Source organism: Motacilla alba, chromosome 8, assembly GCF_015832195.1.
Source record: "Motacilla alba alba isolate MOTALB_02 chromosome 8, Motacilla_alba_V1.0_pri, whole genome shotgun sequence".
NCBI lineage: Eukaryota > Metazoa > Chordata > Aves > Passeriformes > Motacillidae > Motacilla > Motacilla alba.
The window spans coordinates 8,874,720-8,895,206 of record NC_052023.1 but is presented as its reverse complement, the minus strand read 5'-3'; the positions used below and the strand labels follow the sequence as shown (position 1 = coordinate 8,895,206).

Here is a 20,487-nt window from a genome sequence, read left to right as displayed (position 1 = left end):
TCACACCCGCTGCCCCCCTCCGCCACCAGCCAGACATCTCTTACCAGGAGCTGTCGGCAGCTCTGCCACCTCACTGGCCATGATGAAGGACTCGAGGATCCTTGCGTGGAGCTCGGGGCTTGCCTCGGTGCTGAGAGGAGAAGGAGAGGTGAGTGAGGACACCAGCAGTTCCACCTCCCTGGAGACCCCCAGCTCCCTGGAACAGCAGCCAGCTACCCCAGCGGGTCTGCTGTGGGACTGAGGCAATGCTGTGAATCCCAGTCCCGTGTGTGCATCGTGCCTGCTCACTTTGGGAACGGGTGTGATGTCTGAGCAGCACAGCTGGAATGGCAGCTTCCACATCCGGCCTCCCACTTCGGAGCACCCTATGTCTGGGCTGTCATACAGCAAAACCAGCTTGGTTGGGAGCAGCCTGTCCATGGGCACCCTCCTCTCACCCTCCCTGTCCCGTGCGTGCAAGGGACCTCACCTGGCCGCCCCAGGGCGCAGCAGCAGGTCCCCGAAGAGCTCCCCGAGGAGCCGGGGCGAGGGGCGGCTGCGGTGGCTGCCCTGGCACAGGTGACAGAAGTGGCGGGCGAGCTGGCGCAGGAGCAGTGCCTGTGGCTGTGGCAGGGCTGGGGGGGCCAGCAGGGCTCTGGCTCGCTGGCCACACTCCTCCAGGCCTGGGGTCTCTGTAGCAGAGGGGACACAGGATAAAAAAAAGTCAGTTGGGGGGTCAGGGGCATCCCCACGCCTCTCACGGGAGCCCAGCACCTACCAGCACACAGGGAATGAGCGGTGGTAGTTCTCTACTTCCCCTAGAGACCCAAAAACCCCGACCTCAACCTCTCCCACCACTATTTCTTTACAGCCCATCCCTTCCCAGACAGGCCATGGGACTCATGGATATCCCAGGGTCTGCAGAGATGATTTCTTCAGGGTCTTGGCCTCTTCTTTCTGGGGTTTGCCTGCCCCGTTTACCCACTCACACCACCCCAGATCAGGTTGTCAGGTGCCTTTAGCACATTCTCCCTGTCATCACATCCAGGGAGGGAGCTCAGAGGGCTGAGCTGCTCACCTGGTAGGGGCTGCACCTCAAAATCCCTCACTGCTGCTCAAATGGAGACCACTCCATGGTGCACAGCAAAGCCATAGTAAAGGCAGAGGAGGGAAAATGGGCACCAGCTTCAAGATCTGCTGATTTTAAAGGCTCAGCCCTCCCCTGCAGAAACAGTGATCTGGGAGGGAAAAGGGTTTTTAGGAAGAAAAAATAATGTGCACTAGGGCTGCAGGTGGGGCTGCAGTGAGGCTCCTGCAGCCCCCTGCATCATGGTCTCACTCCCCATGAAACACAGCACAGGGAGAGCTGACTGGGGTGCAGCTGCTTCCAGTGATACTGGAATTGCCCAAATGGATCAAATCAGACAATGGCACTGCACATCCCAGACGTGCTGCCAAAACCACTGTCACGGGTGCCCTGAGCAGCCCAGGAGCTCCCACCACATCCCCGGTGCCCTCTGGCAGCTTTGGCCAGGGCTCCCTGGTCTTGTGAGCTGTGAGCTCAGTGCCCTGGGACTGCGATGCTGCCCCAGGCACAGGAAACAGCCACTCTCCAGCCATCCTCCATTCCTGCCTTATCCCAGCCCTTTTATCTGCTGGGGACAGGGAAGTCCCCAGGGCTGGGCTGCTCTCAGCTGCCTTCAAAGCCGGGCTGGCCCGGGGCTGACTCAGCTCCCCGCGGCTCTTTGCACCAGGACTGGGGCTTGGCCAATGCCCAGCCAGCTCCCGACATCCATCCTTGGAGCCAGGATGCACCGGAGACGGAGGGGCAGGGGTCTGGGATCCCCTCCAAAGAGGGTCTGCAACCCAGCCGTGTTGGCGATGGGGTGTTGGTGAGCCCTTGTATCCAACAAACTGCTCCTGAGGGACGTTTAGCTTTGCTCCAGGGCCTCCCCTGCCGCAACTCCTGCTTTTTTGGCACCTTTTTGCACCAAGAGGATCTGCAGGAGAAGGCTCACAGCCAAAGGGGGAATTTGAGGATGTTTTTCCCTTCCTTTTGAAGGTGGTCATCTTGCTGCTTTCCCAGCTCTCAGCCTCAAGCAGGGCAGAGGAGCCTTGCAGGGCAGGCTGCCAAAACCCAGCACCGTCTCCTCAAAGACTTATATTTTAATTTTTTCTTTTAAGCCCCAGAGAAATCCTCTTCCCATTGGTTTCTCCACCGTTCTGCCCCCTCCTCCTCCTTGCCCCTGTTGTGCCAGGAGCAGAGCCTGCTGCAGCACAGGCTGCAGGGAAAGGCACTTCCCTTTGAAGTTGCTTAACGAGGCAACCCAGCTAATTGCTTCCTAATTGCGTTTTTATCCTTGGAAGGGAGGCAGCCTTTGATTTCTCCTCTGACGGGTGAGGGGAAGGCAGCTTCTCTGTGCCACCAGCCCCAGGGGTATTTCTTCTGGCTCTGCGTCTCAGCGCAGGGCAGGGAGGATGGAGTGTGAGTTATCCCTCACCTTCTCCGTGCGTCTCTTCTGCCTCGCTGGAGGCCACAGAGAGCCCGTGGCCTTTTCCCATCAGGACGTGGTAGGAAAAGGCCACACTGGTCTGGGCACGGGTGATCTTTTAGTGCCTCTTAAGGCAGCCAAGAATATGATCTGCCCAAGCACTAATCTGGCTTAGGATGGGGAGGTGATGCTCAGGGATGGAGGGTGCTGCAGCAGCTCGCAGCGAGAGAGAGAGCTGCTGTGGAAGGGGAAGAAATCCTGGTTTCACGAGCAGCAAGAGGTTCAGGTCCTGTTGAACACAGTGGATAAGGGTTTCCTGTGTGTCTGGTGATGCCCACGGGCCCTCAGGCTGGGAGGGGTTGAGTGGCTCTGTGAGGACTCCCTTGAAATGGGTTTTGGTCCAGCCTCACTGTTGGGATGGACCATGGGCTCTGCTGACCTGGGTATGAGCCCTGCTCTGTTTATTTGAAAAGAAATCAAACAAAACCAAAACCTTGATGGTCTCATACATTTGCACAGAGCCTCAAAAGCTTGCAGGGATCTAAAGGCACATCCTAATGGCACTAAGCTGAAAAAGCTGAGAATTTTTTGTGCCCATATAAAGCCAGGAGTTAATGAGATTACAGGAAAAAATTCCCAGGCAGCAGAGCCAAAATATTATAATAACGCTTTCTTCTGGGGCCAGCATCACCCAGCCTTGGCAGCTGCCTGGCCTGGCAGGCACCTCCTCCTCCTCCAGGCACTGCAGAGGGAGAAGACCACACTGTGGCTGGGGGCAAAGCAGCCCCCCTGGATCTCCCTTCTTTCCCAGAGCATCTCCCAAATGCTGCCGTGCTGCTCAGGTGATGTTCCCAATGACCCTTCATCGAATCTGCCCTTAGTGCAGCGTTGGGCAGGGGATGGGGTCAGAGCCACCCTGGAGATGCTGGGAAGCCTTTTTAGGGGTTTCCCAAAGTTTCTCCAGCCACAGAGGTCCCAGATGTGGAGGGAGCCCATGTGTGTTTACCTTGAGCCATGTGGACCAAGTCACTGTAGAGAGCTGGAGGGATGAGGGGTGTGGGGAGCTCCTGGAGGTACCACTTCAGGGCATCTGCCAGTGTCTGGGCCTCGTACAGGTCCATGTCCACAGCTGAGGCATCTGGAAGGAGAGAGACACAGGGAACCCTGAGCCCATGGTTCTTCCCTCTGGCACAGAGCTCAGGGCTCTTCGTCCCTGTGGGCCTTCCTGCAGACATAGGGGCTGATTTCTGTGCCCATGCCCCCATCTCCCCAGTGGGGCAGTGCATGATTTCACTGCCACCACTCCCCCAGAAAATATTCCTGTCCCAATTTCCACTGACCCTGAGTTCCACGTGCCCAAGGAGAGCACGAGGCAGCATCTCTGCTCTGAGCAAACTGAACATCCAGTGCATGGGACAGGGAGTCTCACCATTCCACTGGGGTCCCACTGCAGGATAGGACCCATGGGAAGAACTGAGCAACTGCCCCAAGAACCTTCCAGTTTTCAGGGCCAGGTGCCATGTGGCAACCCCAGCCCAGCAGGAGCTGCTTGGAGAATGCATCCATGGAATGGGGTTATGGTTCCCAGGCAATTCAAGTTGTTAAAGGCCCATGTGACCCCCAGTAATCCAAAAATACTGTGAATGTGCCCCAATTGGTATCACTTCTCCCAGGCCTGAAAGGTGACTGCCCTGGGGAGGTGGTGAAGGATGCTCCAGGAATGAGGGGGAGCACACAGGAGGCCACACAGCCTGGGCTCAGGGGTCCTGGGCTCAGGACAGAGGCGGTGCTGGGAGCAGAAATGTCCCATGCCTGTCAGGAGTCAGAGGGTGGGATGTGTCTGTCTGAGCCCTGTGGCCAGGCCAGCACAGGGACATTGCTTCACCATGGTCCAGGGGGAAGAAGCCTTTCAGCATCCTTTGGTATTGCCTCATGTGTTTGTCTTGGAGGTTTCCCATCCTGGCTGGGCTGGGTGGTGGCTGTCTGGAGGGTGATGGTGCCTTTTGCAAAGATCTGAAGGTTTCAAAATCTGGCTTTGGTTCAAACTGGACCCAAATGCAATGTTTTGAAATTCTTCTTCTTGGAAAATTTGGAGGGTGAGGGGTATGGGAGGTTGGGAATAATTTTAAAAATGAACATATTTGAGATGGTCTGAAATGGTTAATTTAAAAAAAGAAAATAAAATTTGTCATTTTCTTAAAGATGCTGTGTAAGGCCCCAGATGGCCTAGAATGACAGAGAAGACTGGGGGCTTGCCCTGCTCTGAGCCCCTTCCGCTCCACTCACTCTTTACCCCCTGATGCAGCTTCACTGAAATTGGAGCCATTTCGGGAGATGCTCCATCCCCCAGCCCAGCATCTTCCAGCAGAAAATGTTGTGAGCCTCCAACCACTCCAGCTGTGCTTCCTTCTGGGGCAATAAACCCAAAAGAGAGGAGAAACCCTCTTTCCTAGGATGAGGCTTTAGAGGCACACATTCAGCAGGGCTGGGATGGGGAACAGCTGAGAAAAGCTGGTTTTGAGCACCTTGACCTTGATCTCCTCTCCTTGGAGTGTCCCTGCTGTGCACCAGGCAGCCTGGGAGCCTGCCTGCCTGCGTGGGAACACCAAGCTGCAGCGGGTCCCTTATGGCCAGTGCCTTCCACTTGGCTCCCAGACGGAGAGAAAACAGATTGGCCAATGCCCGAAGGGAAGCCTTTAACCCAGCCATTGGAGACGCTACCTCATTGTCAGGAGCAAGCACCCGGGGCTGGGAGCTGTGTCCCGGGCAGCCTGGGGATGGCTGGGACAGATGCCACCACACTGGGGTAGGCAGCCATCCAGCATGGCCAAATGTGACCCGGGGCAAATGAGGTGCTGCCCTTCTGGCACCCCATGAAGTCACAGCATTGTCCCACGGACCACTCTGCCCTTGGCATCCTCGAGGTGGGCAGGGCTGTGCCAGCTGCACCCTGGCCCCATTCTGGTCCATGTTCATGCTCCCATCTCCCAGCCACACTTCTGGACCTTCTTGGCTGGCCAGAAGGGTTATTTCTGCTGGGATTTGTGGGGGCATGACAGTCAGTTCCCCATTTTTTGCCCTGGAGCTGTGAGCTGGCAGGTTGTCTCGAGCTGGGCAGGTGGAGGAGAGTGGGGTCAGGGATCCCACAAGATGCTCCAACACCTGGTTTTGGCTGAACACTCACAGCGCATGGCTAAAACCCAGGGATGCTGCTGGGGGGTCCCAGGGTCGCATTGCACTGCAGAGAGCTTTTCCCATCAGTGGAACGCACCGAGCAAACCCCAAAGCCCTTCCCACCCGCCACGAGGGTTTCTGCAGGGACCTGTCACTCGCCTTAAGGATGCTGGCACGGATTGAGGAGAGCAGCCACAAGCTGTTCCTGCGCAGGGAAGGGGCCGCTGCCGGGCGCTGGCCCCAGGCGATCAGCCCCGGGCTCCACCGTGGCCTAATTAGCTTGTTTGCCTCGTTAGGCATGAGCCTGGGGGGGTGTTCAAAGGGAAGGCTCAGCCGGTTTCAAAGCGAGATTCAAAAACATCTTTACACCCAGAGAGAGGCGTGATGGGGAGACCAGGGGGATTCACACCGCGCTGGCAGAGGCTGATTGCTGACGGCGCCATTCTCCCTGGCACTTCGACTAGAAGTAGCCATTAGCCTGTTGTCCCTGTCCTCCTGGAAATGCAGTGGCATCCTCCTGCCCCAAGAGGAGTTCTCCTTCTGCCCCAGGAGGAGTTCTCCTGCCCCAGGAGCTGCCCTGGTGAGCTGGGCTCCCCATCAGGCTGAGAGCACAACGGGGGACGCTCCGAGCTGTTCCCCAGCACCGGCTGTGTCCCGGCAGCTCGGGGAGGCTCAGCTGGCAGCTTGGGAAGGGTTAACCCCGGAGCCTTCCCAGACAATTACCACCGGCCTGACCCCAGGATGCTGCTCTCTTCTTATCTGAGGGAAATGATAACCAGCTATAAGAAGTTAATGAAGCTGCAGGATGAGTCAATGCTCTCCTGCTGCTCTCCAGATGTTCCCATCCTTTCCTCAAGGGAATGATGGAGGAATGACGGAGGGATTCCATCTGCCTGCCATAAATAGAAGGAAAACACCCCAAAACCCCAACCTTGACCCCATACCAACCCCCTCCAACACACAACCTGCTTGCTGACCTGCTGGCAGAGCGAGCATCTGGGGGCCAGTGGTGAGCATGCCTTGCCCATGGAGGGGAGAAAAGCAGGAATAAATTTAGGACTGAGCACAGGGTACGTGGGATGACCACTGGCCCAGAGGGAAGCTTCCTCCCACTGGCATTCCAGGCCCCACATCCCAGCGGAGGCAGAAAGGTGCTGGAGCTTTGGGCTGAGTCAGGCTGGGCAGGAAACTCCAGGACCTCTCCCGCAGCTGCAGCCGCCCAGGGAGGCGTGAGTAAGCCCCGAGTTTCGGTAAACGAGGAGGATGTTTAGCCACGAGGGCTTGTGGGGGAGGTGGGGGCTGTTTTGAAGGAGAGGCTTGAGCAGGTCCCGGTAACCAGCTGTCCCCTGCATGTGGCCACAGGTGACGGCTGCTCCCACAGCCCTGAGCAGCTCATGGGTGACAGGGTGCAGACCCTGCCCAGCACCCAGGGCCCCTCTCCCAGCAGGGAGTCCAGCAGGCTGAGCTGGACCTTAGCCACCAAGCGCTGCTGCAGTGAGATGCTCTCAGGGGCATGGTCCCTGTGACAGAGGGGCGCCCAAACCACCCTGGGGCTGACTAAAATACCGACCTGGGAGTTTCCCTACCCCTTCCAGGCCTTTTAGTTTTAGTTGTCAGTGGGTGCTAGAGAGATGTCCTTGCTGTCCCGTTGTGGGGGCTGTACATTCCCATCCACATGGATGCTGACCAGGGACTAGAGCTCCTGGGCATCCCACAGTGAGGGTTTACTGGGAAACTGTGCACCAAATCAGGGAATATTTCCCAGCTTTGACTCAGCATCATTGTAATATCTCCTAGCCAGCCTGCTGGTACCTTGTGCTGGGGACTTGGCGGCTGCCAGGACACCCCCTGCCCATGCACAGGAGCTCCTGCCAGCTCCAAACACTCTCCCAGCTGGGTTTTACCCCACCGTACCCTTGGCTTGCACTCAGCCAGGGTAGGGGTGCTGGGATCCCCTCTGAGGGTGCCCACTGAGACTGCCTTCCCCCACCTCACCTTCCCTAAGGCAATCCCCTTCCTCAGTTTTCCCAGCAGCTATGGGAGGGGATGGCAAAAACTCACCCCCAGTTCTCCCTGATGGGTCTGGCAGGGATGTCTCTGCTGCTGCCGTTTATTTACCCTTCTTTCATCACCACCAAATATAAGAGATGAGCTCATGCCTCTCGCCAGGCTCTGACGACACGGGGTTTATTTCCACTGCAGGTATAAATAAAAAGCAGTGCCGCAGGCACCGGGGCGCCTCACGCTCGGAGGAAAGTCATCCTGGTGGAATGAGCTCGGCCAGGGGAAACCAGAGCCCTTGGGGGCCTCCGATCCCCTGTGGCATCCCAGGGATGAGGATGGGGATGCGCTCCGTCCCCGTGCATCCACCCCGTGGTGATGGGGGGAGCGGCGTTAGGACCCCCAAGCCGCTCCTCACTCCCCGACCCTTTCTGCCTAGCAGCAGCTCCTGGCAGCCCCGGAGAAGCCCCGGGACCCACCGTGTCTGGCTAATCCCCACCGAGACCTGACCTAATTCCCGGGCACGTGAGCGTGTCTCCAGGCAGACTGCTCCGCGCGGGCCGCGCATCCCGGCGCGCAGGGATGGATGGCAGCGCAGCCGGCACGCCCGGAGACACCGGCTCCAATCCGCCGCGCTCTGCCGCCGCCTTCTCCCCGGCAGCCGAGCCGCAGCCGCTCCCGCCTGGCCCTGACAACAGCGGAGCCTCTTCCCATTGCTGCGCTTGTATCTGGGGAAGGGTCTCGGCGTTTACGTCGGCAGCTGGACTCCAGAGCCGCGAGCAGGGCAGGGGTTATCCAAAGCGCGGGGGAGGGTTCAGTGCTTCGCAGCCATCCCGAAAGGGTCCGGTCCCACCTGAGCCATAGGGAGCACGCACGGACCTCTGGGGTGAGGGCTCTGCGCGCTGTCCCCCGCCAAGGAGGAGGGATAAGGACGCGGACCTTCCCGACTAAGCAGTGGCAAAGTACTGCCCGGACATTTCACGCAGGACTTTGCAGCCATTCCCAAGCCAAACCTCCCCCAGCTCGGGTCCCTCAGGTCTGAAGGGCTCCAGCACCCACCAGCCCACCCACAGCTCTGCCGCCATCACCCCAAGAATGTCCCGAGTTGCCAGCAGCAGCGGTGAGAAGGCTGCCTGCCACCTCCCAGGTGGAGAGGAGCGTGGACAGAACCCTGAGCAAGCCTGGGGGGAGAAGACGTCAGATGCGGGCACTGAAGGAGCTCATACACCGCGTGTCCCCGGGCACTGTGGACTTTGCGGGTGATTTGCCCCATGACCGTACCCCAAACAGTGCCTGAGCTGCGCACAGGGGACAGCAGGAGCGCGGGCAGCTGGAAACTCTTGGAGTCAGTGTGTGGCCTCACACCACAGAAATACCCCAGGGCGTGAAGCAGCTCCCATCCAGGCACTGCGGGGAGTGCTGGGGGCAGCAGGGTGAACTCTGCTTTATTCCTCTTTTTCAGCCCATACTCTTTCCCTGACACTGCAGCAGGGCTCCTGGCAGGCTGATCGCCTCCCAGCCTTTGCTGAGCTCCCCCCAGCCCCCTGTGAAGCTGCAGCTTTTCTTCTTTAAGTCCCTTTTTAGTGCCACCATGTGACTCTGATTCTCATGTTCAGTGATGCTGCATGCCCCCCTCACCTCTCTTAATTGTTCTTGCACCATCCATCATGGAAATACCAAATTTTGGTGCACAGGCTCTAGACAGCAGTCAGATGCCACTGACCTGCAGAATGTCACCAGTGCCAGCATGAGGACAAGCTCAGCTCAGACTGTAGAGCCATGAGGAGCCACTCTGGAAATTCAGACGCTCTTTCAGTGCGGAAAACAAGCTGAGTTCTCCAACACATGGAGATATGGGGGTTAGAAAACCAACATCTGAACTCTTCCAGCCCTTGCTCCTCTTTCCTTGCACTCTCTAGCAGTTTTCCTGCCACCACTGCCAAACCCCAGTGGGATTTGGGTATTCACAGGGAAACTGAAACCCCCAGTGGGTACCCGGTTTTCCCCCCAGCCAAGACGTGGTTTGGTTCCAGAGGCCACCAACCCTGGCTCTGATTTCTCCCCATTCCCCAGACTGAAGCTTGTCCTTTGCAGGCAGGCTGCTGGCACAGATGGGAGGCTGGAAGGGAAAACCACCAGGAGCACGGGAGGAAGGGGAATGTGACTCTGTCTTCTCACCCACTGGGCAAGCAAACTCCAGTATTCCAGCAGGGCTGTTCTACTCCACCAAATGCAAAGAGGGCTTGTATGGGAGACAAAGCAGAGATGCTCTCCTGCCCTCCCCAGCCCAGCGTGGGCTCCAGCAGGGTCCTGGGGAAGCACCACGGGGTCTGTGCTCTGCGGGAGGTTGCAATAGGAGCAGGCTGCCAGGCTTGGCCTCTGCTGGGATGCTTGACTTGGGCAGGAATGTCATTCCCATCCTGTTGCAGAGCATCCCGCTGGCAATGCTGAGCATCAGCCCCTTCAGCTGACAGCTACTAAGTGTTAGACTTGTCCTTCCCCTCCAGCTCTGGGAGCTCTGACTTTGCCCAGCTCAGTGTTGCTGAGCTCAAGGGGCAGCCCCCTGCAGTGTCCAGGTAAAGATTTCAGTCCAGAGGAGATGTGGGCTTGGGAGTATCAAGTCTCCCAGGGCTGCTGGTGATTTTTAAGGGCTTTCAAATGTTTTGAAAACCACAATGGCATTTCTCTGACCAGTGCTGGGCCCTGCCATGGGAGATGGACAGACATGGAGAGACCCACCAAGTGCCCAGAGCTCTGGCCAAGCCAGTGGAGCTTGCCCTGGGCTGGGAGAATCTCCTAAGGCTGAGCAGGATTTTGGCAGTCACTGCAGTCATGCTGCTCAGTGGGGAACCCTGGACCTGCCTGGGATACTGCACCAGCTGCATGGGAAGAAGGGAGGACCCATAACTCCTGTGAGCTTGGAAAACAAACACCCTTCTGGTGCTGGTATTGCTGCCTATGCCCAGCTAGGCACCAGTGCCCAGGGGATTGCTCTCGGATGCTTCACCTCCTCCAGAGCTCAGCCAGTAAATCTGGCCCGGGGTACAAGGCTGTGAAGAAAAGCATCCACTGCTCTGGGCTTCCTCAGCCCACAGCTGAGGAGAAGAGTGGGGTGGTGGGGTGCCCCCAGCCCCCATCACCTCCGCGGGGAGCGCAGCCCTCTTCGGGCAGCGGGGAAGGAGCATCCCTGGGAGCTCTCCTCTCCTCTCCTGCATCCCTCCTTCCCCGCCCGGCGGGACTCGGCTCCCGGTGCGCGGGAAGCGATGAGGTCATGGTGCTTAATATAGCGATTTCATCACAGCCCTTCTCCCCAGCAACACCGCCCGGCTCCCGCCGCCCCCCGGCCGGCAGCGCCCGGCATGCGGTGGGATGCGGGGCCAGCCCGGGGCTCTGTGGGGCCGCCCGTGCCTGGTGTCACAGTGCCGCCCTCTGGGCACCGCGGCCGCAGGATGGGGATGCTCGATGCACCCCCTACCCCCCCCCCAAAAAAAAAAACCAAAAACACATTTGAGCGGCACGCTGGATCCATCGCGTCCCTCCCGCCCCGCGCCGTGTGCCATCCTATTCCAGCCGTGGGTTTAGAAGCAGGTATGGGGAAATGGTTTTCTCCTTCCCCCCCACCCTGCTCATGCCCCTAAGTCCTGCAAACAGCTTCCCATTCTTGTGACTAATGAGCGTTACCTTTCCTCTTTCTTTTTCCCTATCCGCAGGATGCTTTCTCCTTTCTCCCTGCCCTGCTTCTCAGATACAAACCCTAGAGATTCAAAAAACCAAGTCTTTTTCTTCTCCCCCTACCCCCCCCCCAAAAAAAAAAAAAGAGATTCTCCTGAAGCACCCCTGAGCCTGCACCTGCATCACTCTTATCTGCATCACACGGGGAGAAGAGGGGCCGGCATGCAGGCAGGGCCTCACAGAGCTGGGATTAGGGCTGTGGGGATGTTGGTGCTGTAACCCCTCCCTGCCAGGGCAGCATCGCCTCCACTCCCCCCTTTCCTCCTGGGAACTCACCCGCCAGGAGCGCCTGTTTCAGCTCAGCATCCCCCAGCACGCCGGGCCCGGGCCTGTAGAGCACCTCGCTGTCGAGCCCTGGGACACAGCCGGGAGAGAGGGGTTAGTGCTGAGCCCTCCTCATCCTTCCCGACACGGGGCAGGCAGGAGGGGATGAGAACATCGTGCTGCCCGCCCTGCCCAGGGCGCTGGGGAGCCTGGGGAGGGCTTTGGCTCTTGCGATGCTCTTGGGGCGCTCTGAAGCGGGCAGGGCTGTGGCTGTGTGTGCGCCCGGGTGTGCCCTGCGAGCGGGGCCGTGGGTGTCCCTACCTTGTTTTTCCAGTGCCTCGATGAGCCTGGCCACGGTCTGCAGCGCCTGCTCGGGCAGGGCGGGGTGCTCGCTGAGCTCGGCCTGCCCGGGGAGTCCTGCGGCGAAAAGAAGGGGAGAAGGGGTTTGGAAATTCCTGCCTGCGGGAATTCCGCTTTCCTCGGCTGCCCCAGGACAGGATCAAGCTGCTGCTTTGGCACAGCCACAACCAACACTTTGGCTCATGCGTGTCTAATTTTGGAGCACTTCTCCCTTTATTTTATCCCCTTTTTGCAATAAGAGTCACCGTTGGGGGCTCAGCTGCTTGCTGAGATGCAAAGACCTGCTCAGGCATGTGTCCTGCCCATGGGGAGTGTCCCATCCTGGGCATGGAGATCCTTCAAGCCAAAACCCCTTCCCCGCCTCTCCTCCCAGGGCAGTGAGACTGCCCCTCTCATCACCCGCAGCCCACAGTGACACGAGGCAGGAGCTGGGGATCCAGACCTGTGGCCACCACAGACACTGCTCTCTGCAGCTCTCACCTGCTCAGGCTCTCTGCTGTGCACAGCAGGGTTGAGCACAGGCCCAGGGAGAACCCAGCCTGCCCTTGGCTGCTGCAGACCTCCCTCAGCCCCAAAAGCCCTTCAGCCAAACAGGGCTCAGCACAAACCCCCCTGTGCTGCCCACTCCTGGGTTTTAGACCGAGGACACCTCACTGCAGACCATGGCAGAGAGGAGCAGACCCCTCGGCAGGCAGGAGAGCAGCTGTCCTTATCCCAGGGCATGCTGTATCCATCCATCCATCCATCCATCCATCCATCCATCCATCCAGTCCTCTTTATCACCCCAGCTGATAAACCCCTCCTGTGTGGGTAAAACCCAGTGCAGACCTTGGCAGGGCAGTGCTGGGATTTTTCCCTAGTCTCTCTTTAGTTGCCTCGAGAGCCCAGAAGAGCAGGGGACAGGGGCTGGCAGGGGCTGCCACTGGCTGCAGCACACCAGGGCCGTGTGTGGCTGCTGCGGCACGGGCAGCGTGTGGAAAGGCCAGAATAAATACAAGAGGGACTTTGGGCAGGGCCATGCTGCCTTCAATCTTGTGCAAAAAACACAACCTGGCTGCAACAGGTAAATCCAGGCTCCCATCCTCGCCGTCGTGGTGCCCTGGTGCTCCCTGGAGAGCAGACAATGATGCAAACCTGCCCCTCGTGGGTGGCTGATCCAGTGCCAGGCATGGCCACGAGCCCCAGGCACAGCAAGGGGGTCCCCTCTGCCACCCAGTGAGGGTGTGTTGGTGCCTTGGGAACAGGGAAGGTTTCAGTTTAAAAGCAAAGTGCATCGTTGGAAGCTCATGCAAAAATGTCCCCACTGGTGGTTTCGTAATTAAGGAAGCTGGGATTTTCCTCCAAATCGATGGCTTGGGGAGAAGGTGGTGACTGCAAAAATATAACTTTGTCCTGACTGGGAAAGGCAGGAATGGCCTCAAGCTGTGCCACGCTGGACCTCAGCATCCTGATGCCTCACTGGACCCCAGTCCTAGGGGAAGTGGAGGTGATGCCTTGTGGCAGTGGTGCTGCCCAGGACAATTCAGGGGCAAAACAGCCAGCAAGATCTTGGAAGTCCCCTGGGACTCGGATCTGCTGCAGAGCCATTTTCGGGATGTTATTTAATTAAGAGAAGGACCATTCCTCCCTGCAGCCCTGGCTCCCAGGCATGGCTGGGACATGCAGTGTCTGTCATTGAGGGCTTCCTCCATGGCCTGAGCCAGCTCAGGGTCCCTGAGTGGCACCAGGGCTCGGTGGGAACTGAGGGCACTCAGGGGTGGGGGAATAGGGCACGCTGCTGCCACAGAAATATGAATTTGGGTGCTTTTTTGCCAGAAAAACATCCCTCAAATCTCCATCTGGAAATGGAATCAGTATGGGAAGAATTAAAAAAAAAACCTAAAAGCACACCAAACCAAAAAAAACCAGAAACCAAAAAATCCCTAACCAAAACAAAAGTATCTTCTCTTCCAAGAGGACATTGGAGATTTTTACTCGAAGGGGAAGCCTGTGAGCTGGGAGGTTTGGGTTTAAACTGACACAAAATGGCACACACTGCTCCTGTGCTGCAGAAAGACGTGGTTGTGGGACAAAACGTCCCCTAGTGAGGTGCCTGCACACGCTGGCATCGCCCCAGGAAAGGCACCCAGGGAGGGGCACCCCGTGGCACAGCAGTGGGAAGGCAGCACGCTGTGTCCCCCAGGACAGCAGGGCTGGACACCTGGCCATGGCCAGAGCACATCCTGCAGCTGGCAGCGCCCTTCCCACCTACCCCAAAACCTGGCTTTTTTCCCTACCAAAAACTATGGATTTTACATTTTAAAATTTTTGTTATCCTGTCACCTGAGTGCACGCAGGGCTGGGGTGCCTACACTGAGACCTTCCTCGTGGGCCAGGCTCTCCAGCCAGCAGGCGCTTCTTGCTGCAGACATTCCTTGATTTGCAGGGAATCTCCACATGCCCAGCACCTGTGGGCAGGGGTCCCTGGGCACATCTCCCTCGGAGAGGAGCCCGTGGCACCCCCTGTGTGAGGGGCAGCAAAGGCAGGAACAAGAAAGTGGCTTCACCTTCTCTGGTGAGCAGGGCTGGAGAGCCCCAGGCTCTGCTCCTGTCTGCCCCAAAATCTCCACACGGCACTGAGTTTGCCAGGGCTCTGCCTGCTGAGCAGTCAGAGGGCTCACCACTGAGCTGGCCTGGGCAGGGGGCTCAAACCCCTCGTCTGGCAGGATAAACACCCCCAAAAAGTGGCCTCCACCCTCCTGCAAATCCAGCACGTAGCTGCACACGGAGCTTCACCAGTGCTGCTGGGACTGCGGCTGCCTTGGCGCACTGGTCGGGGAGGAGCACCTGCATTTTGGTGAGGGGAGGTGTGGGGGGGCCCAGCATCCTTCCCGTGTGGTTGTGGGGCTGCACGTCAGGAGCTGCATGGCAACCCCACACGTGGACACGGATGGTGCCGTGCTCAGCCTAGGAGCCAGGTGGTCCCCCCTCAAATCGCAGTGACAAGGGGGTCCCGAACTGTGTTTTGGAGGGAGACAGACTCCTCATCAGTGAGTGCCCCTCTAAAGCCAGACCCAGCACAGGCGCTGCTCCTTTGGGGGCCACACTGGTCCCAGACTGGGCCAGGAGGATGTCTGAGGTGCCAGGCCAGCAGCTGGGCAGGTTTTCCTGCCACGGCTGAAGGCGATGCCGCTCTCCCAGCCCCAGGCCAGCCCCGACAGCCATTTCTGCTCCGTACATCCCGAGCAGGAGAGCACCATGGCTTTGACTGGGGTCACTGCCATGTGCCTGGCTGGAAGGGGGGATTCTTACTTTGGTTTTATTTTTTTTAGCTCGTGTACGCTGTGCAACTGCTGTGAAATCCCTCCTGGCCCCAACGCACTTGGCCATGGTGAGTGGTGAGGGCAGAGCCGGCTGCACGAGCTCGGCAGATCCAGGCAGAGAAATGGCCACAGGCCCCTGTGCCAGGAAGGGTCCTGCCAAGTGTCCCCCTGGTGCTCTGCTGCAGCCCCCAGGGACAGAGGAGCCCCCCAGGGACTGGCCACACGGCTTGCCAGGATTGTCCTCTGTCCCAGCTTGCACAAAGTGACAGTGAGGCTGGGAGCTGGCCGAGGGCCAGCACTCGCCCGGCACTGAGAGCAGCCTGAATCAGGTGCCGCAGTGGTGGGGAGAGGAAGTTGGAGAGAAGGTCTCTGGAGACCACCATGGGGCTTTCTGCTCCTCTCTGAGGGACCAAAGAGGCCTTGCATCTTCTCCTGTGCTCTCATGGATTGGATCCCCTTGGACACTCCATGCCAGCACGGCAGCCAGGCTGGGATGCCGGTGAGGAGCAATCCCTGCAGCATGTTTGGCCGGGGGGTGCGGCACTCTGGGCATCCCCTGCCCCTCCTGAGGCTGCCTCCGTACACCAGGGCAGATAAATTCCCAGGACAACTTCTTTTTCTGGGGCTGGATCCCCATCCCGAGCGTGGTTTCCCACCAAGCCACCTCAGCTGCAAGCATCCACCCCGGCTCCGCACCACCCTCACCGCCTCGCAGGGGACACCCACGCGTGGGCTCCCACCGTCCCGCTCCCCTGGCACTCACCCCAGGGCGTGGGGGTCCCAGCGGGTGGCAGGGGCAGGGGCCGCGGCCGGGCCTTGCTGGCGGTGGCGGCGATGCGGGCGGGACCCAGGTACTCCACGTAGGTGCCGGGGAAGTCTCCGCGCTCCTTGGTGCGCTCGTTGACGCCGTGCAGCCACCCCTGGGGGTTGCGCTCGTCGCCGTCCTTGTAGTTGGGGCTGCTGAGCAGCCCGGCCCTGCTGACCGTCAGCACATCCCCGGGGCACAGCGCCAGGTCCTCCTCGCGGTCCTTCTGGTACTCGTAGAGAGCCCGGTACTGCAGCCCGTCCGAGGAGGCCATGGCGTGCTCACGGGCCGGGCATGGGGCCCGGGGGCCGCACGGGGCAGCTGTGGCTGGGCTGGGCGCTGGGGGCTTGGGAGCGCTCCCTTCCCCGCACGCACACGATGAAAACCTCGGTGTTGGAAAATCTGTGAGATGGAGAGCGGCTGCTGGCCCTCCGACCCCAAAATTGCTGTGGAGCCACACTGGCGCCTGGGACTCGGTGGCTCAGGTGTGGGTGAGGAGCTGTTTCTTCACCGGGGCGCACGGAGGGGAGCGAATGAGGCTTTTGGGGGTAGAGGGGACGATCGTGGGTCCTCCTTAGCCTGGCTCCATCCTCACCGTGCTGGGGACATCCCCGCTCTGCCGGAGAGAAAGGCAGCGCGTTAGTGACCAAACCTCTGCCTTGACCTCAGCGTCGCGCCCGTCCCCCATGCCAACCTCCGGCGCCAGGGAGAGCCCAGCGGCTCGCCCGGCTCCCGCTTCCCAGGGAGCTCCCGCCAGCAGGGCTCGGCCACTGCACGCAAGGAAAGTACCGGCAAGAGTCTGGAAAGTAGGGCAAGAGATCACGCCACGGGTTTTTAAAATAGACATATGTGCTGAGAAACCTCCTGCCGCACGCAGCTCCCCTCCGGCATCTCCAGCCTGGCACTGCTGCACGGAGCTGGCAAATGAAGATGTAGGTTTTTCATATGGCTTTCATTTGGGTTTTTTTTCTTTTTTTCTTTTTTTTTTTAATTTTTTTGGTGCATTTTTATCTATTCCTCCAAGAGTGACATCATCCCTAGGGGGACTGTGCTGCTGCCGACCCACTGTCCCCCAGCTTCCAGCAGGACCCCGCGGAAGAGGGATGGAGGGATGATGAGCAGCAGCCGTCTGTCTGTCCAGGCATCCACCCGCCTCCCAGAGCCCTCTCGCCGCCCCTCCAGCCTTACCGGGCGCGGTGGCTCCAGCGGCGGGAGCAGAGAACGGGAGCGGAGCGGAGCCGGCTCCCGGCCCCGCCGAGCCGCGCTCCGGCGGTGATGTCAGCGTCCCTCCTCCTCCTCCTCCTCCTCCCGCTCGGTAGCCGGGTGGCCCCCCCGCCGCAGCGCGTCGGGGGGCGGGGGGCACCCGGCTACCGAGCGGGAGGAGGGAGAATTGTAGGAGTAGGTGGATGACTTCATTCCCAGATGCAGCATCTCTGCTCCCAAATTGCATCCTCTGTAGGATGGAGATCTCCCATCTGTGGGTCTCCATCCATCCTTAGGGGTGCTAAAGGACAGGAGAGGACCATCACCCCATGGACACCTCCCTTATGCCAGCCAGATCTCCCTGTGCACCCACACAGAATCCCATCCCTTAACGAGGCTGAAAAACACGCACAGGACAAGGCAGGAGACGTCATGGAGAATCCCAGCCAGGGATGCTCTGGTTCCTCACTCTCCTCCTGAGCTTGGACAAGCTATCCCAGTATTTGTCTGTCTGTGAGGCACAGGGAGGTGGATGTGATGTTCCCAAAGGCTTGCTTTGGTTGTTGGGTTTTTTTTGTTTTGGTGGTGGTTTTTTTGTTTGTTTGGTTTTTTTTGTTTTATTTTTTTTTTCCCCTAAATCCTTTCTTCTCATGCTGACTTCTCTGAAATGGTCGTGGCTCCTTGTCTTTGCTGCAGGTTGGACATCCTAAAAATAGATGGTACCAAAAACACGGGCTCTGGGAAATGCACGCTGGCTGAATCCAAGCCACTGCAGGCAGCAGTGCAGGGGAGGCATGAAGTCCAAGGAGGAACACCAGGTTCTGGGAAAACTGAGGAAACAGACGCAGAGGCCAGCAGAGCAGTGCAGGAGATGGATGACCCTTCTCATCCGTAATTTCAGCAACTCCCCCCTCCTTTCCCTGTCGTGCACGGCCTGATGGTGCAGGGCAGCAGCATCCTGGGGGATTCCTCCTCAGCTGCACTTCCTTGGGCAGCACACAGCCCCCATTCCCCACTCCCCAGCTGGATCCAGCCCAGCTGCTGGTCCTTGGGGATTAAAAGGGAATTTTCTCTCCCTCGTCCCATTTCTGCTGGCACCATGCTGCTGTCACTGCTGGTGGGACGGGGGCCAGAGGTGGCTGTGAACAGTCAGGGGCTGCCTCCCCACAGTCCTGCTTCCCCAGTCATGGTCCCTGTGCCCCACCAGGGGCGAAGAGGTTTTGCTGAGTGTCTGAAGCCCTGCTTGGCCTCCCTAGCGTGTCCCACGGGGCTGTGAAGTCAGCCAGGCTGAGCACAGTGCCAGTGGTGCTCTGGGGGCTGCCTGGGGAAAGGCAAGGAGCTGCTTCCCTCCTGGGGCAGGACTGGAGCTGGGGAGGCTGGTGGGTAAATCACCACCCATGTCCCACCCATCCTGTCCCGGGAACAATCCAATATACAGGCCAGGAATCAACGCAGTCCTGCAGCTCAGGGGCAGGGGAACAACCTGGCGTGTCATCCTCATCTCCCCTTCCCAGGATGCTGATGGGATCCTCCTGCCCAGTGCAGGTATCTCCATTTCAAGGGAGGCTCCTGCCTTCCTTAGCAGACATCTGTCTTTTCAAACCAAGACAACATCTTTCCCTCCTGGTGCACCCTGGAGGTCCCCAAACACAAAGGCACCATTTCCTGCTGGAGCCAAGTTCCATTGCCCCCAGTCCTGCAATGGTTGGGTGGGGCTGAGCATCACCCCAGCTCTCACTGGCTGGCTCCTGTCCCAAGAAGCCCCAGAGCACCCCTGACACCCCATTCCAGCTGCACTGCACCAGGATCATTCCCAAAATTCTGCGCCCTGGGCTGCCTCTCACCCTGTGTCACCCCTACCTGGTTAATTTAAACCCCCCACACCACTCCAGCCCAGGGTTTGGCACATCCCCCAAGGTGGGCAGAGGGCCCTCAGAAAGCACCCTGTGAAGGCTGCAAGAGGTGCTCCAGGCCTTTACTGCTATTGATTGAGCCAGAGGAGCTGCTTGTCAGGCCCTGATTAATCCACCCTCGCTGGATTAATGAGCAGCACTCATGGCAATGAGAGCTTTGCCATGGCTTTCGTGGCCTTGGCTGCTCTGTGGAGAGAGCAGGAGGAGCTGTCCTTGCTCCCTGTACCCCACAGCTCCCTTCAGGCTGCCCTTTGCTCCCTGTCTGGGCAGCCCAGGATGGCGCTGCGGGGAGGAGAGCGATGTCTCCTTGCTGGGGTCCCCATGCCCTTCTGCAGCTTCTCTCCTCCCCTGGCTGGAGGGATAACCCTTGGTGGGAGCATCTCCAGGGGATGCTCAGCATCCACTTTGGCTGCCTGTCCTGGCCTTTCCAAAGTGACAGGGGTTCCACAGCTGCCCTCTTTGCTTTTGGGGGCTGCCATGCTCACGTCCAGGGAAGTTGGCCACATGGCTGTGAGTAAATAGAGCAGAAATAGAGCTGTTAACATGCCCGGCTGGAGAAAGTGAGGCTGCAGAGTGGGCTGAGCCCTTCCCAGCCAGAAAAAACATAGAGAAAAGGTTTTTGATTTCTTTTGACATTTCAGAGTTGGCTTTTTTGGTATCACCACTGTTTCCTCAATCCGTTATGGGCCTTGCTTCGCTTTCTCTTCAGGAGCAGGAAGACTCCCTATCTCTTGGTTTTCTTCCCGAGTGCCCAGGATTGAGCTCTGGCTTCTGTGGATTCTGGTTCAGGGAGAGCCTCTTCAAACAACATCCCAGTGCAGCATCCATGGACAACCTCTCGCCACTTGCTCCCACCACCACCAAACTGCCTGCTGGGCTGGGGCTACCCCAGCCTGGGGAGGGAGAGGCTGCAGAAAACCCCAGGGATGCAAGGAAAGGCTGGAGGTGCTGCTGGGGCTCTCTCGTGCCTCTCTACAGGGCTGAAGCTCCACAGCAAGGCAGCTGCCAGGAGCTGCTGGAGGGGGTGCTGGCAGGGCACCCCAGCGTGGGGACACAGAGCCCCTCGGTGCCGCCTCTCTGGGCAGCGGGCTCAGCGCGGCCCAGGAACAGATCTGGAGCTGGGCGGAAAGCTCCAGCACCCTCCCAGCCCTGGCCATCGTGGCTGGCGAGCCGGCAGGCCCGGCTGTGGCCCGCAGCAGCGGCGCTCCGGCGCGGAGCTGTCCTGGCGTGACCCCCGCGCATCCCCGAGCCCGCCCGGCTCC

General features: G+C 59.1%; 1 protein-coding gene across 1 annotated transcript in view; it reads right to left on the bottom strand.

Annotated features, from left to right (window-relative positions):
- LOC119703738 (phosphatidylinositol 3-kinase regulatory subunit gamma) overlaps positions 1 to 17,452 on the bottom strand; it is a 77,956-nt gene extending 60,504 nt beyond the window's left edge. The window contains exons 1-7 of the mRNA XM_038143978.1: positions 17,298 to 17,452; positions 16,068 to 16,725; positions 11,964 to 12,059; positions 11,655 to 11,732; positions 3,478 to 3,609; positions 470 to 671; positions 45 to 130 (exon numbers count right to left, since the gene is read on the bottom strand). Coding sequence (XP_037999906.1) covers positions 45 to 130; positions 470 to 671; positions 3,478 to 3,609; positions 11,655 to 11,732; positions 11,964 to 12,059; positions 16,068 to 16,383 — 910 coding nt within the window. The 5' untranslated portion in view covers positions 16,384 to 16,725; positions 17,298 to 17,452. The remainder of the gene's footprint in view (positions 1 to 44; positions 131 to 469; positions 672 to 3,477; positions 3,610 to 11,654; positions 11,733 to 11,963; positions 12,060 to 16,067; positions 16,726 to 17,297) is intronic.
- Between the last annotated feature and the right edge of the window lie 3,035 nt (positions 17,453 to 20,487).